This window comes from Puntigrus tetrazona, chromosome 25 (assembly GCF_018831695.1).
Source record: "Puntigrus tetrazona isolate hp1 chromosome 25, ASM1883169v1, whole genome shotgun sequence".
Lineage (NCBI taxonomy): Eukaryota > Metazoa > Chordata > Actinopteri > Cypriniformes > Cyprinidae > Puntigrus > Puntigrus tetrazona.
In genome coordinates, this window is record NC_056723.1 from 321,280 (window position 1) to 338,770 (window position 17,491).

The 17,491-nt window shown below is 38.2% G+C and overlaps 3 protein-coding genes across 4 annotated transcripts in view; 1 reads left to right on the forward strand and 2 right to left on the reverse strand.

Annotated features, from left to right (window-relative positions):
• Nucleotides 1-6,504, forward strand: part of cntn1a (contactin 1a) — a 31,191-nt gene extending 24,687 nt beyond the window's left edge. For both annotated transcript variants that reach the window (XM_043228573.1, XM_043228574.1), the window contains exons 18-24: nucleotides 1,191-1,261; nucleotides 1,934-2,168; nucleotides 2,248-2,351; nucleotides 2,948-3,137; nucleotides 3,225-3,337; nucleotides 3,864-4,017; nucleotides 4,662-6,504. In XM_043228573.1, coding sequence (XP_043084508.1) covers nucleotides 1,191-1,261; nucleotides 1,934-2,168; nucleotides 2,248-2,351; nucleotides 2,948-3,137; nucleotides 3,225-3,337; nucleotides 3,864-4,017; nucleotides 4,662-4,738 — 944 coding nt within the window. In that variant the 3' untranslated portion in view covers nucleotides 4,739-6,504. The remainder of the gene's footprint in view (nucleotides 1-1,190; nucleotides 1,262-1,933; nucleotides 2,169-2,247; nucleotides 2,352-2,947; nucleotides 3,138-3,224; nucleotides 3,338-3,863; nucleotides 4,018-4,661) is intronic.
• A 4,193-nt stretch (nucleotides 6,505-10,697) lies between these two features.
• Nucleotides 10,698-14,038, reverse strand: LOC122330485 (proteinase-activated receptor 1-like). The gene is made up of 2 exons (XM_043227535.1): nucleotides 12,909-14,038; nucleotides 10,698-12,500 (listed from the first exon to the last, which is right to left on the reverse strand). The coding sequence occupies exons 1-2, from the start codon at nucleotides 12,946-12,948 to the stop codon at nucleotides 11,362-11,364; spliced, it is 1,179 nt and encodes a 392-aa protein (XP_043083470.1). The 5' UTR covers nucleotides 12,949-14,038; the 3' UTR covers nucleotides 10,698-11,361.
• A 78-nt stretch (nucleotides 14,039-14,116) lies between these two features.
• Nucleotides 14,117-16,412, reverse strand: LOC122330487 (phospholipase A and acyltransferase 3-like). The gene is made up of 5 exons (XM_043227536.1): nucleotides 16,297-16,412; nucleotides 15,993-16,101; nucleotides 15,163-15,304; nucleotides 14,760-14,998; nucleotides 14,117-14,551 (listed from the first exon to the last, which is right to left on the reverse strand). The coding sequence occupies exons 2-5, from the start codon at nucleotides 16,089-16,091 to the stop codon at nucleotides 14,432-14,434; spliced, it is 600 nt and encodes a 199-aa protein (XP_043083471.1). The 5' UTR covers nucleotides 16,092-16,101; nucleotides 16,297-16,412; the 3' UTR covers nucleotides 14,117-14,431.
• Nucleotides 16,413-17,491: the final 1,079 nt, after the last annotated feature.

Here is a 17,491-nt window from a genome sequence, read left to right on the forward strand (position 1 = left end):
AGAAATGAATAAAAACTATCAAAATATGAATCATTTATTTAATCATTTAAAAATATATGTATGGTCATCATGACATCTTACACGCATGCATTTAGCACTAAATTCCGCTAAAAAACAGCATGCTGTGAACACAATAGATTGAACAACTGGCATAACAAATGAACTCAATCAGATGAAATACAGAAATAAAAGAATCTGTTGATGAACCATTGCAGCGTGGACAGCTGAGAAACTCATGATGGTTTATGCAAGTGGAAGGAATATATTTTGCTTTTAAGTATTCCAGACTAACATTTATGATGTTGTTTTATTTATGCATGTTTCATAAATCTAGAGTGGTTACAAGGTAAAAAAATAATGAAATTCAATTCTGTTAATAATTAAAACCGGTAACTGTCACGTTTTATGTTTTTATAAGTTTCATAATGATGTATTCAGATAAAGTTAATCATTAATAGTGAAATGTATAATCATGTATAATTCACATATAATATGAAAACTTTAAGAACTAGTCATTTTTAGTTAGTTAAGGGAGACAAATGGAGTAAAAACGCGGTAATAACAATTTCAGAGAATACTTGACCACAAGTCCTTTTACTTTTCCTGATAAACTTCTGCTCCATCGGGTGTAAATAGAGCGGACATGCAGACATGTGCAGGCAGGTATTTTTAAGTCAATCCTCAGCAGTGTTGAGCAAGTTACTCTGAAAACAGAATCAAATTACTCTTTTTAAAAGTCCTCGCATCACTGTTCTGATTACTTCATTTGAATAGTAATTAGTAATTCATTACTAGTTACATTATTTTGAAATAACCATGAAATTTATGAAAATCCAGCATACACACTCCTGATAAATATGTGTTACTAAAGCGTCCGCGCTGAAACCCAAAATACTGCTATTTCTAACTAAAGCACGCAGCTGTGTGTGTGAATGCCAGCAAACAGCGCTGCATTTAGGATCTCTAAAAGACATCTCAGTTCATCCTTACTGCCCAACACTGATACTCACTAGTACTATTGCTAATAGTGGTCCGATTGAACCAATAAGCATCAGTGTGCTTGTCTTCCAGCAGCATTGTGTGAAGCCAGCCAGAACACCATCGTCTATATCATGGAGAACAGCACAGTAACCAGTAATTGCATAGCAATGCCTTAGCAAACCTAATGACTGTCATTTCTGTGTGTGTAGGGCCTGTTGTGGCTCCGTCAGACGTCGGTGGAGGAGGAGGAAGCAGTCGTGAGCTCACCATCACTTGGACGGTACCAGCGCTCATGTTTCTCACATTAAGGCTCATGTGTATTCCAGAAGAACGCCTATCTAAATAACAGCTGAATGTAGTTCTCCAGTGATCTAAATGCACATTTAAGTGTTTCTTTTTTGGACTTCATCTGCTTATGTCTGCAGATTTCAATTTATACTCACTCAGTCCATCATTAATCATTAATCACTCAGTTCATATTTTTAAAAGTTTGCTTCTCCATTTTAGCAACACTGACTACACCAAAACTTATATACTCTGAAGGTTTTTACCGACGGGTTTGTTCCTATTTCATTCACACTAACAACGTTGTATACCTAAAAACATGGCAAAAATGCCTATATTCAAATGTAATTTAGTTTGTTTCTCAACTTCAGCAGCACAGAAAAAAAAAAAGAAATTTAATATTTAATATTTAAAAATAAATATTTATTTTTAAAAATAAATTCTAAAACACTTAGAATTGTATTGCTCTTTATATTCTGAAGGTTTTTACTGAGGGGTTTGTTCATATTTCATTCACACTTATTTATACAACATTTATTACATGGTGAAAATACATTTATTTAAAGGTAACATAGTTTGTTTCTCCTCTTCAGCATCACTGATATATGCCAAAACTCTTGCCTTGAGTTAAAACCAATAACTTTTTTGTTGTGCTTTGCTTCTTCAGCCGGTCCAGCAGCAGTACTACTACGGCAGTAATTTTGGCTACATCATCGCGTTCAAGCCTCACAACGACCCTGAGTGGATGAGGGTGACGGTGACCGATCCTCAGGCCCAAAAGTATGTGCACAAAGACGCAAAAATCCTCCCGTCCACCAAGTTTGAGGTGAAGATGAAGGCCTTCAACAGTCAAGGCGAAGGGCCGTTTAGCATCAGCGCCTTCATCTACTCTGCTCAGGACGGTGGGTGACGCACGGCTGCAGATTTACAGAATCAACCCCCCTGGACTAGTGACCTTACCGATGTGTGTTTCCGTCTTAGTTCCTGCAGAAGCTCCCACCATCATCGAGACGAGGACACTGTCTGCCACAGAAGCCGTCTTGTCCTGGGTGCCTGTTCAGATGCAAACGGTTGAAGGATACCAGGTACTGAAGCCTTAGAGCGTGCCTCAGGTTCAGGCTGATGTACTTCCTGTTTAGAGTTGTTCAGTTAGCAGCTGGGTCATCATGAACTAACTTCGCATTACTTGTAATACAATGGTAAGCAAAGTAAATGGCAATATATAAAATGAACATTTAAGCTGATAAAAGACTAAAATTACAAACTAAAAATAAAATCAATAATAAAATCATACTGATTTGAAAAAACGAAAAATATTAATATTAACATTTAAACTTAAAATATAGAAATGTAGGAAGAAAATGAACTGATTTCGGAAAATTGGGGTGTAAATTATATATAAATAAATTGGAATTATCGTATTAAATCATTAATCACATGCGAAATAAAGGTTTTTGTTTACATATAGTAAATGTATATATAAATGCACATATTCATTATAAATTTAAATGTGTACATTTAGTCATACAATTTGATTTATATATACAGACATTTAAATAAAATGAAAATTAATAAAAATGATACAAAACATCAAAATGGCTCAAATTTCAAAACACAGCCCAATTTAAAATCTGACTAAAAACTGTGAGAGTACGTTCATTTCTGGGCTGTTTTCTCTTAGGTCCGGTACTGGAGGGAATCTGTGGAGAACGAGGCGTCTGTGCAGCATGTTGTGGTTGTCAGTCGAGAAAACTACACGCGTCTGGAAAACATGAAGCCCAACTCACATTACCTCATCGAGGTGCGGGCGTATAACGGCGCTGGGTACGGACCGGCCAGTCAGCGCCACAAAATACACACCAAGAAATCACGTAAGTCCCAGCTTTTCATGCTGGAGTACATCAGGACAGGGATTAAAAAGACGAGACTGTGATCTGACTGTGTGTTTTTTTTCTCAGCTCCTAGTCGGCCTCCCAAAATCATCAGCACAAAGATGAACAACCGCGGCATCTGCATCACCTGGGAGCAGGTGGAGCCGCTGGCCAACGAGTCGACGGTGGAGGGATATAAGGTCAGAAAAACACCTGGTAGCTCATTAAATACCAGTATGAATATTAAATATGTAATTGCCTCTCTGTCTCCCTCTGCTGTTGCACGTGTGAAACTCTGGCCTCAGATGAGCTTAAAGAGGTTTAATTAGTGCCTGCAGCTCAAGACCATAAAGTCCTCTACATGTGTGAGATCTGAAGGAATGAGGGATTTATAAACCAATGAGAATGTGAAAAAAAAATCATTGTAGATGTATTCCTTCAGTCCTTGTTGGGATCTGACTGAAATGATTAGCCTGTTCAGGTCTAGATGCTCTTCGCAGTCATCTCTAACTGCAGCGTAAATGCATTCATGGCATCTCTGAGCTGAAGTAATTGTGTAAAATGAAGAACTTTGTCTTTATAATGGAAGAAATGGCCCTGAAAACCGGTTTACGGGGTAAATATCATGGATTAACCAAGGTCTTTTGCATTATTTCACTGCATCCTGTGTCTTGGTGTTCTAGAGATGCGTGACACAGCTCTTGAGCGTGTGCTGTTCTCACTCAGGTCCTGTACAGGCCGGAGGGGCAGCCCAATGGTATGCTTTACACCACGATTAAGCATTCAATCGAACTGCCCATAAAGAAGGGCGATTACCTGGTGGAGGTGCGCGCTCACAGCGAGGGAGGAGACGGAGCCGTCGCACAAGTGCGCGTCGCAGGTACAAACACATTACAGCCCTCCTAGGAGATGAAGCGACTCACTTTTGTCATCATATTTCTATGTGCTTGCGCATTTGTCCGATGCTTTTAATCAAAGAAAATCACATTTCATTTGGAAACAGGATTTAGTTGCTGCTCACATGAAACAGAAGAATAACTCATGAAGAGCTAATACTCAGAAGAGTTAGTGTGAACGAACATAATCCTGATAGAAGATAAAGTACAGCAACCACATGATCATGTATACTGAAGACTGCAAGAATGGTGGTGATAGTTCAGCTGAGAAACACTTGACCGTCTTGATGTTTGCACTTAATGAAAAGTATTATAACAACATTTGAAAATCAACTAAATCCTCCTTGACGTTTACGTTTATTCTTTGCACATTTACAAATGAAGAAATTCATTTTATGATATTTATGTATGCATGCAGGTGCTTTTTATCCGTTGCATTTAGGATATGCATATAATGAGTTGAAACAGGATGTACTCCTGAACGACCAGGAGATGGAGGCGCCGGTCAGGAAACACACTGATGATCACATAAACATAATCCTGTTAGGACGTGCAATACCACATGAGCATTATTAATGAGAATGGGAATGTATTACTAAAGTCCGACATGTTTTGTGATGTTGTCCAGGTGCAGCTGTCCTGCTGTCTCCGTCTCTCGGCTTCTTCTCTCTTCTCCTCACGGTTCTGTTGAGTTTGATTCTCTGAATGTAGTTTCATCCTGATTCAACGAAGCTGAACTCTCACAGGATGAAACCCCCAATATTCAGAGTCCACGCGGCTCTGGAGAACAAAAGACTGGAGATTCAGGACAGAGCGTGTGTTTAATGTCTGAACGGATCAATATGCCTTACAACATCTCACACTCTGATCTCTTACTGAGCACCGATTGGTCCAGACGGAGCGGGAACAGGAAGCGCTGCTGTGAGACTTCCTGTGTGTTTTGGTGACAGATCAGCGTCTCACGTTTGTCTTTATGTCATTGTCAGATCAGTGGCTTTCTCTTATTTCTGTGGACAGATACAGTCAAAGCAAACCAACAATTCACATTCAGCTCCATTCAGCGTTCATTCACTTTTAGAGGATTATTATATATGCAATAATTTATAAGATCTCCGTCTATTCAACACTTTATCTGTTTTTATATTAGCATATCTGTGATAGATTTTATTTTATTATTATTTTTTTATTAGAGTATCATTTTAATATCTGTATCGTGTTCATGTCAGCGACTGAATGAAGCGGATGTTTGAGTTTGTGTTCATTTGCAAGATTCATTCTCAGAAATGTTATGAAATATGATGAGATGATGCATTTGTGTTTTAGAGTGAACACCAGTGCTGGGTTATAACTGATTACATGCAATCAGATTCCAAACACTTAGTACATTTTAAAATGCTTGTAATCAGATTACACTTACTTTTTTATGTATTGCATTATTACGAATTATTCATATTCGGTTATTTATAATTTAGTTATTCTCATATGTATTACTAAACACTGCCGATATATAACTGACAGTTATTTCAAACCTGGTAGACTTTGTCCATGTCGATGCTTTTTCATGTTTATTAGTGTTTATCCCATCAGAATATTTACTTGAAGCCCCAATGTCGGTTAATGACGTGTATTCTAAAAGTAACTTAAACGTAGTCTGAAGAAGTAATCTAGGTTACAGTTTGTAATCAGGACCAGACTAGAGTTGGTAAGCCAGCACTGGTGAACACAGATTCAATAAGATGCATCAGATTCAGTTAGATGGTGAAGGTTCGACAAACATCCGTTACGTTCGTTAATAACCACATAACAATAGCTCTGATTCTTGAGCACAGCGCGCTTTTGTTTTGACTGTATCATTCAGATCGGTGTCAAATGCAGGTGATTTGTGACGAATGTCATTTAACGTTTTATTTTCATAATAATATTTGTTACAGTTGCTAACTTTAAACGATGATCGAACATTTCTGTCTGTTTATATTCATCTATTGGTGCAAAAATCATTTGTGAGAGTTTCATACTGGAGTGTTTGCTCAGATATATATGATTTATATTCTGTCAACTCATGCATCTGTATTTCACGTGCTCCTTTATAGACAGATAATGTGGTCTGCCATCCATCCGACGATCTGTAGAAGTTATTGATCGGGATTTGAAGGATCAGATTGTTTGTAATGAAGCGAAGCAGTGAATTGATGTGTCAAGCTGAAGTTTTTCCTCATTTTAACCACCACTAAGTGCTTTTGCTCCTGATGTTTGTCTGCGTGAGAGAGTTTTGCCAAATGCATGGATGCCTTGAGCTTTAGCGGCCTGCAGTTATTCAGAGGCCAGATGCATGATGGGATTGAATGGACTAATCGTCATACTCGCTGGTTCGGTTCAACAACAGGTCAGACTCTTTAACTAGACTAACCTGTCAGTTATTACCTGCTTCATTCAACTCAGTCTTCAATTAAACTTTATAGAGACCAAACAAACAAACTCGTCTGCTGTGTGTTTCTCCTCTCATAGTGGAACATAATAATGTTGAAACTTTACTTTTCTGAAAAAGTGCTTTGCAACTGATTTGTATCCTGAAAAGCTTGATACATTCGGCAGGAATTGTTGATTCCTCGTATCTGTGTTAAGTAACTTGAGGAATCATTTGTTTCAAATATTGGGTTACAATGTGCGAGAGTAGATTTCTGACTGATGTTGATGCGGTAATTGTAGACAAACCTAGCTGGATGATGAAGTTGTGCTGTAGAGTTGGTGTAGCAGGGAAGACAAGAAACTCAGTCTTTGCCAGTTGGAGCTGTAGGTGATGTTCTTTCATCCATACTGAGATGTTCTCCAGGCAGCCTGAAATCTGTGCAGGTACCGTTGGATCATCTGGTTGAAATAACAGATAGAACCGTGTGTCAGCATAGCAATATTAGGAGAAGCTATGAGCTTTTATGATAGGACCTAGTGATGTAGTGTATTTGGAGAAGTGGAGCGGTCCAAGAACCGATCTCTGAGGAACACCGTGACCAGTTGATGTGTTTTAGATTCCTCTCCTCCCAAGACAAACCCTGAAAGACCTCCCGGTGAGACAGGATTGAAATGCCTGTGATTCAAACAATGATAGCTTGTTAAAAACCACTCATTTGAGGGTTTTTGCTATGAATTGAAATAGAAGAACAGGTCTGTAGCTTTATAAAAGTCAAGTTTTTAAAAGTATGTTTTTTCAGCAGTAGGGTTACCCACGTCTGCTTGAATGCAGTGAGGAAGGTTTCTGTAAGGAGAGATGTGTTGATTCAATGTGTGAGTGCTGGTAAATTTGTAGAGAAGGTGTAAGGGGATCGGTTCTAGAGGATGTTTTAGGGTGGATGGAGAAGAGATGTTTTCATACTTCTACCTTGGTGAGGAGACAGAAGGAGAAAATGGGAGTAAGTAGTATATGTGGCTGGTTGGAGGTCCTATGTGGAACTGGCTCCATATTAAACATCTGATAGATTATAAAATCTAGTTAATTACTTCTTATAAAGCCCTGAATTGTTTAGCTCCTCAATACTTGAGCGAGCTCTTATCACATTATAGTCCTGCACGTCCGCTGCGTTCTCAAAACTCTGGCCGTTTGATAATACCTAGAATATCAGAATCAACTGCGGGCGCCAGATCCTCTTCCTATCTAGCACCTAAACTCTGGAACAATCTCCCTAACTCTGTTCAGGAGGCAGACACACTCTGCCAGTTTAAATCTAGATTAAAGACACATCTTTTTATCCTAGCCTACACATAACACACCAACACACCTTTTATTATTCAAATCCGTTAAAGGATTTTTAGGCTGCATTACTTAGATCAGCTGGAACCGGGAACACTACTCCTAAAACACATCATAAAAAGAATGGCATCTACGCTAATATTAGTCATGTTTCTTTCTTAATCTGTTTGTAGTTTGTATCCAGACTAGATGGTGGATCAGCACCCAGAGATTATGTTCATCAGAGACCAGAACACCTAGATGCGCCTGAGGACAGATCCTGATGTGCACAAACAAACAAACAAACACACACACACACACACACACTCACACACTCACACACACACACACAAAAAAACACAAACAAAAACAAAAAAAGTCATTTACACTACCTGACACAGCTGTGTTTAAAATTGAACAGGAAGTTAAGTGCTGGGCGTCCGGTCAGAGGAGAACTGGTCTCAACTGAGTCTGGTTTCTCCCAAGGTTTTTCTTCTTCATTCTGTATGGATGGGGTTCTGGTTCCTCTGGCTTGCTTTGTTGAGGACACTTAACTTCTAGAGATTATCATTGAATTGACCATCTCAGTATTTAATAAAAAAATTTATCTCTTCATTATACATCTCTATCATTGTATTCTTCTACTTTATACTGTTCAGTGCTTTGATAAAAACCTGTGTTGTTAAAAGTGCTATAGAAATAAAAGTGACTGATTGATTGACTTTTTGACAAAAATACAAATATAAACCTAACATAAGAAGGACAAATTGATAAAACCTATGATAACATATGATAAAACATTATACTTGTGAATCAAACTTGAGCCAAAATATTAGAGCTATTTTTTTCAATTATTGAATTAGAAAACAAACTATGAAAGCGTACACGGCGCACAGTGAGTGTGTATTAAAGCAGCTCTAAAACACCATGATGTTCTGGGTCTGATCTCCTGTATCGTGTTTGGAGCACTCACTGCTCAGGCTAAAGTCGACAGCTTTGAGGAGTGTGAACAGAATCAAGAGGAATATCTGTTATTTTTATGATCCTACACTGTACTTTGTGTATCGCAAGATCCCTTTCTACAGCGCCTACACACTGGACCCTAAATGCACAAGAAACACTGAATGGAAAGACATCTGGCACCTCAGGTGACTAGCATTAGCAGCTAGCATTAGCAGCTGCATTCTATAAAAATCAGATCAGTTCATTAAACTATTGGTCTTCATTCTGTTTTGTCATTGCAACCAGTGTGAAAAAATACATATAAAAAATACAAAATAAAAATGTATAAATAAAACTACATTGAATAGTGCGGTTAAAACCAAAATTCGGTGTTGCACAGGTGTAGCTCGTTTAGCTAATCATCCTAACTAGCTCATTATGTGTATAAATAGTCACAGTCCTGCACTAGGACAGTTTTCTTGCATCCCTCCTTCACTCCAGCTCCTCACTCAGGGACAGCACCACAAAATATTGATATTTGCTTAATCAGATTATATGAAAGGGTGAACTTGTGAATAACTAGTGGGTTCAGAACAGGTCATTTATGTAAGTGTGGATAGCAAAATAAAGGCAAAACGGCTTATATACTACAGTTTCAGCTATTAAAATAGGTCAGTTTATGTATAAATATTTAGTTTTTTTATTAAATTAATTTAGAAAAACTTCTGGATCACTTTTTTATTCACTGACAGCGGCAGACTCTGAACTGATCATAAGCTACGTTTGATCAATTTATCCTTCTTAAATGATCATGACTAAAATAAAATCTATAGATTAGAGTATAGAGTTCAAGCATATAACATTGTTTAAATGTTAAACCTGTGCTCTTATAATAAATGTGCAATATGATGCAAGTTTGAGTGGAAGTTAAAGCTCGCTCTGCAGGATGCAAAGGCAGCAGCGCAATCACTTTTTACATGATTTCTTTAGAGAAAACAAAATAGCTTTCACAGTCATTTTCTCTGATAAAAGGTATGATTAATGCATTACTCAGAACTGAAAATGGTCTACTTCTATTTGTGTGCACTGACAAGATCAACAAAATGTGTGATTTTATACATAAAGAAAACAATGTGATGCTCTTTCTGCTTTCTCGTCTTGAACAGGAGCGCTTTAAAAAGATTGAACTAAAACTCAGCAAAAAAGACATAGCAGATATATCTATAGAAAGCTTCAAATTACCACTCAATGAAATGAAAAAATAAGTAAAAGAACAAAAACTCCTATATTATAATGAAATGAGATGAAATCTCAGTGCTGTCTATGCAGGAGTGGCGAGTTAAGATTAGTAAATCTTTAGTTAATTATTAGTAAATAATTAAAAAATCTACTATTTCCTAGTTCATAGTAAACACTTTTTCCTGAGGCTTGGCTTGCGTTCAGGACAATAAACACCGTTGATCTCGTGTTGTTACTGGAAAACCTACATATCGTGCTCCAACGGTGCTCCTCGCTGGGAAAGAAAGATTTGCATTTGTCTACAAACATTAACAAAAAACATGCTTCAAATGCTTGGGTTTTGAGCCATGTATTATATACCACAGTATCAGTTTATCACACCTGTGTTGAATACGGTTACAGATATACAGTGCCCGGTTTACAGTGCATTACAATTTGTTACCCTCCCAAAAAAATGTAAAAAAAAATTCTTACACTAATTTTCTTACAATCATAAATGTATCGGAGATGACACCGATACTGAGTATCAGATCGATGATGATTGCTCCTTTACAGTTAAGAAAGATGAAAGAAAACAATTTAATGAAAACACTCACACCTTAAAGAGAGCAGCCCGGAAAAAGGAGCGCAGGTGGAGAAAAACTAAACTAGAAGTATTTTGTATTGCCTGGCAGGAGAGTATCCTTCCCCACCACCGGTATTTATTCAATACAGTGACTAAATTCAATCAATCAATCAATCATTTTTATTTCTATAGCGCTTTTAACAACACAGGTTTTTATCAAAGCACTGTACAGTATAATGTAGAAGAATACACTGACAGGGATGTATAATGAAGAGAGAGAACAGTTTGTTATTAAATACAGAGACGGTCTCTGGAATCAATTCGCAATTCACTTTAGTGACCTTCTGGGAGGATTAACACCCAGAGATGACTTTCATCTGAGATCAGAACCTCGTGGAATTAGCCTCTAGATTAGCCTTGTTTACATTATCAAGTGTCTAAACAACCATACATACTTCTGAGTTTTACGTAAACTATATTTACTTATATATCACCTCATTTTAGAAAATAATATAGCAGTATCACTTAAAATTACTTTATATCACAATCAGCTTTGTGTTTTCCGTACATTAATTTCCGATTTAAACACTACAGCCAATCAATTCCAAGTACAAACAACGAGTGCTTTTTTACTCATTAAATATTCTGTTTTTCTCTGAAGTGTCACAATATGGATGTAAAATCTAACTTTTGATTTGCAGAGTAATTTTAATTTCTTCAAATAAACTGATATAGTGTTAGATAGATAGATAGATAGATAGATAGATCTGTTTGCATATAAAGTATTACAACAGTCACAGATTACTCCAAACGTTTGCCCAATGGTCTTTTACACATTTATCTGCTTTTACTTTTAGGCTATTAGTTTGTTTCCCGGAGCTGTGTGGGCCGGATGTTGGCCAACACTGCGACGTCCTCTGGCTTTACAGTACATCTCAAACAAGAGGATTTTTGTGTGATCGTGTCTTTTGCCTTGCTGAAACAAACAAACAAAGAGCGAATCTTCTGTCTGTACTCAGATGATCCGTAGTAGTACAGCAGAGGGTCCAGAAAAACATTTGAGCTTCCCAAACACACAGCCAACAGGTAAGGTGGGTAGGTGTCCCACCCAACGCCACCCTTGAGTACGGAAACACAGTGGTACAACAGAAGAGCATTAGATGGTGCAAAGCACACCAGAAACTCAATCAGCACAGCAGTAGCCAGAACCGCAGACCTCCTCCGCTTGTCTGTAGAACTCGATGAGCGAACACGTTTAGTGCAGAGCAAATATATGATAACAGAGTAACTCACTATGATGACGACCAGTGGCAGGACGAAGCAAATGCAAAGGAGGACGAAGAACGCCAAGACGTATGACATCACCGAAGGGTCTGCCCAAATGTCAAAGCAGGAGGTGCCACCGTCAAACTCGGTAGTTTGATTCATCGTGAGAAGTGGCACTGTACCGGCGAGCGTCAGCAGCCAGACCCCCACACATACGCCGGTGGCTTTCCCAGCGCTCCTCCAGCTCAGAGAGGCGATGGGGAACGCCACGACCAGCAGCCTGTCCACGCTCATGCACATCATCAGCAGGACGGAGCAGTACATGTTACCGTAGTAAGCTGCGTTGAGTAAACGACAGCACGCCTCCCCGAACGCCCAGTTTGAAGCATTCATCCGGTAGTGGATCTTCAGCGGCAGCAGCAGGGTGAAGAGCAGGTCCACAAACGCCAGGTGAGACATGTAGATCACAGCTGGTTTCTTCTCTCGAATCCTACAGAACATGACCAGGGCCAAAGCGTTCAGCGGCAGACTAATGAGGATGATGAAGATGTAGATCGAGGGCATGACGTGTGTGACTATTAAGCCTTTACAGAAGAGAGGCAGCGACCAAGACCAAGATCCCATAGTTTGGTCACTGATCCAATATTTTTGAATTTCGTGATATCTCTCCTCGAATAACATCTGATTTGTCTCGTTAAAAAGGGCAAGTGGAAAATCCATCATGAGGTCAGGATCTGTAAAATAACACAACACAATCATTTTATTTACTGGCTGAAGTGCGAACCAAAGCCCATCTGACTCCTTTACCCAACGAAGCAGGTCACTCAGAAGATCACTGAATGTGGGGTCAGTGAAAGAAGGACATTTACTGAAGTCCACAATGATTTCTGATTAGCTGTCAGTTAATAGCGATCTAGAAGATTTAGATTTTTATATTAATATGATCAACATTAGTTTGTTTTCATTTCATTTATAACACCATGCATATGTGCTCAGTCCATGTGCTTGTCTTTTGAGTCAAATACAGGAATTAAATGGTTACTTTAACATTATGTAATGAGGTTCGCCTGATACACCAAGAAATGACTGATGCACATCTCTATCCAACAGATCAGCCTCGGTTTTGACAGATTTGCCCTTACCTCTGTAATAGATACCTCTGATCTGATCAGGAAACATCATAATATCCAAGCGATGTCTGCTCCACTTATGAAATAATGCCTCTATCGATAATAAACTTGTGAGTCTTATTTAAAAAGCTTTATCACATAATTAAAATGGCTTCACCTTATTAAACAACGACTCTCAAGCAATAAATCAAAAATAACACCAAGTCTTCACCTCGCAGTTACAGCAGTGCTCCTACACAAGCATCCCTACTTTATAATGTAGGAACGAATTACATCATTTCATAAATAACTACGTGATTCATCAGAACTTTTATTGGATACCGCAAGAGGATATGCCCATATTAGGAGAACTGTTTATCACACTAATAGCTTGTATTAGCAAAAGCTAAATTAGTAAGCAGAAGCTTCTCGTAATTCTTCTGCTGGCCCCTCGGTGCACTTCCTTATTAAGTTATTCTTAGCCCTGTTAGAAAACAACGTAATCCTAAATCTGACGTCAGTCGATCACTTAGTTCTATAGCGCTTTTATCAACACAGACTGTATCAAAGCACCGGACAGTATAGAGTAGAAGAATACAGTGATAGCGATGTATAATGACCAGATCGAACGCTTCATTTGTTATTAAATGCAAAGACGCTCTCTGGAATTAAATTTATGAGAATCACTAGAAATGAAGTGTCCCCAACTAAACAAACCAGAGGAGAAACACAACCCCATCCATAGAGAATAGAGAGAGAAAAGCTAGATCATTAGTTTACATGCTAGGTCATATCCGTTTTAAATACCTGATGATTAAAAAGGTTGATTTTTGTGTTAATGTTGTGTCACAGATCCTGCACTATTCATTGGAAAATTACACCATGCACCCAATGGATTGGATTCAATTTCGCTCTACTTAAACTAAAGAGACATTCATATTATTGATCATTATTCTCACAAGAAAATCTCATATCATGTTACCTGCCGTTTTCTTCATTATTAAAAATAGTGTGCCACAGAAAAAGGGATTAAGGACATCCTCTACAAATGTCTAAATTCAATTTAGTTTAACTTCTGTGTAATGACTTTATGTAAGCTAATTTTAGTGCTTATCTGTAAAAATATTTCATATAAATGTGTATATCGAAGTTTCTGAAAGTGTGTGTGTGTGTGTGTGCACGCCATCAAAAAACAGGCCAAGTTATTTTTGTTTTACAAATCCAGATGCGTTTGAGGAAAAACATTGTTTCTAAGGAACGAAATAATCTAATGTACAAATTAACAACAAGAATAGTGAAATTAGTAATAGTCATTTAAATATGGAGTCGGATTGAATACAGAAATTAGTTCTAATAGATTAAGTGCTAAAAAAAGACCATGATTCCGCTTTTGGGGCCAACGTGTGGGCCTTACATTACATTATTTATTTAAAATGATTTTTGCTTGGTGCAGGTGTTGGAGAGTGAGTTGTAATGTAATGACAGACAGCAGACGTGATGCATGCTTTAGTTTATTATGTAGATGTATGTCCCAGGACACGAGGACAGCAGCGGCGTCACGCTCCAGCAGCAGCCAGGCTTGAGTCCTCTTTCAACACGTCAGAGAGAGAGCGTTTGCTATTGTTGGCTGGTTTTTCACTTCTAAAACGAAACTTTCCTTCAACCAAGGTACCTCTCTGTTAAGAGGAGAAACCAAAGACAGATGGATCTTCTAATCAAGCACACAGTTAAATGCTTTTATTTAAACATCTCAACCGGTCTCTAACAACACAACACAGTTACTTCAACCCTGTTCAAAAATGCAACTTAAAATATTAATTTGACGCCAGCCAAAGCAAGCACTAAATGACAATCGCACTCATTATAATTAAACTTATTCATTACCTGCTCGCTGTGTTCAAATCCGTAGCGGATAGAAGTGGCTACTTGCTCACAGTTATGTTTCGTTGGCGACCACTTGCTACATTTATGGTGTAACTCATTAATTTTCTTTATCATATTTTCTCTACTTTGGACGTCATATCCATTCCCTTTTTCATCTTTGTCAAGGTAGTTGGATTTGACGTAATTAGTTTTTCCCACTTTACCAAATATACAGTCGGAAAGCGTGATGGTGTTGGCAGCTATTGAGGTAGAACAGATAGTTTAGTAATTTTTCACATATAAAGACCCATTAGTGATGTGTGAGAAATGATATTGTAGTAATCGGTAAGGTTAGGCGTGTAAGCCAGTCTGAAAACTTCACACTGTTGAAAATGAAATGCTGCTGATATTATTGTTTATTTACCGTTTATATGGAAAAGGTCTTCCTCATCTTTTTTCTCTTCCAGTCCGTCAACTTTACCTTTCCCAACAAATATAGCCCAATGAGTGAATAAAGGTGCCTTTTTTGCTCCACGAGCAACTGAAATCATATCCCCAAATTTAAACTGAAAGACAAAAAAAAGGCAAAATGATGAATAGAAATATATATATGTGGATCCGTGTATGGATTTTACACGCTAATTGACCTATTGTTAAGCCCCTCCCCTCATAAGCAGATGGACCAATGGCAGTCGAGTATCAGTTGCATTGGGGTCATCGTTGGAAGACCTGAAGCTTGCATTGGTTTTATGGGGTTTATGCTAGAACAATGTCAACATGAAGTTCCTGCTGAAGTAGTAACACTGAATCCAGGTATCTCGAGATGGACATTTCTTCTATTCTATTTATAAAGCCAAACAAGAAAAAGCTAAATGCTCCTAAGCGTTCAAACTCAATCCCAAAGAAGATGAGAACATCAGCTCTTGTGCTTCAGCTAGGCACCTTCGGCTAAAACTACATCTGCTCACGTACAATCCTAAAGAGCATGACAGAGTAGGACAAAACCACTTAGACATCTACATTTCATTGCCTCTCCACGCACATGAGGCTTCTTCTGCTTGTATTGTGATCTTAATTAAAACCCACAATATTTATCTTAACATCTATAGCACATTTAAGTCCCACCTGAATGCGGTCTCTGACAGCTGTCATTGTAAGACGGTTAGTTTGTAACGAATAGGGGCGGGGCTTACTGGTACATCAGTTCTTGTGCATATTCATGCTAGAAGGTGATGTGTGTATGTGTGGTCTTACGTCATGCTGGGGCTCAGGCTCAGTAGGAGCCGCCAGATAAAGAGCAAACACAGCACAAATCACCAGTGTCCTTAACATCACACCACTCGTCCTTCCCATGACTCCGGCTCTGTTAACATGTTAATATGACATTAAAAATTAAAGCAAGAAAAACATTTTAGTGCCATGTTGTATCACATCTAGGAATAAAACGATTGTAGCGCAGAAGACCGTATAATGCCTCTACACCTGAAGCCATCGCTGCTCGAAAATCATGGGTGGCTTGCTCAGGAGAATAAAGGAAAGAAAATTTCCAAAACCGTACCTGTAAGATGATTGTAGGTCTGCCAGAAACAGGCAGCAGGGAACTAAAGATGTGACTCGTCATACGCTTGACTACTTTTAAGGTCTTCGTCATGCAACGTCATCTCTGATAGGAAAATTAGACAGATGACTGAGAGCCAAAAGACTGATGAGGAAAATTTAAATTCGCTCTTGCTCAACCTTGATAATTGTAGTCTTGAATTAATCTCTAAAATGAATCTTGGTTCGTCTTACATGGCTGTATTTGGTCCAGCGAGATAGCGGTCACTCAATTCAAAACTCTTCTGGCTGATAGTGTTCCTGGGCTTTATCCAAATTAGACAATAAACACAACCGTCACACACACACACACACACACACACACACTGCAGCTCAAAACAGTTTCTCCTCTTCCTTCTGTCTCAATATCTGCATTTTAGGGTAATTTAGTAGTTTTATTTATTCATTTGGTAACACTTTATTTTGATGGTCAGCTGTTAGCTTTCATTACAGTATAGTAGACTGTGTGTGTTTTTTTTAATGTCTTTATTCTACTGACTATAGACAACGTCTCAAGAACATGTCAACATAAAAATGTAACTTTATTTTTATAAGCTATAGCCTAAGCAACGTGACACGGCCGACTGAGGGGCGTTTTCCCTGAAAGACACGACTGCACATTCAGTAGTTCATACAAGAGTTAAAACAAGTAGTTAATATATATTTCAGTTCAATATTTGGATTTGAATGTCGTGACATTTTTAAATTTTGAATCATTTGAGTCAGTGATGCAGTCATAAGGACGGACACGGCTGTCTGAACGAATCATTTGAAGACGGGCTTGAAAGACTCGTTAATAACGAGTGGCACGTTCACTTCCATCGTGGCTCACAAGTTCACATCTGTACATTAAATGGGATTTTTAAAACACTGATCTCACAACATTATACAGTTATAATAAAACTAAAGCAATTGTAACATTTTATTATTAATAAAAGAATTTGATATGAAAGATGATGCATGCATTTAATATGGTTAGAGAAAAAAATAGGTCAAAATGACCTAGAGATCATTGATGTATTCAGCTGTGGCTGATTAGTATTCGGGTGCCTGGGAGCGATGTGATTGGTTGATGATTTCCGTTCATGTGCATCCACAGAAATGAGGACAAACGCTCTGGGTCTTGTGAGGAGCTGAATCAAAAACCTGTAATGCAA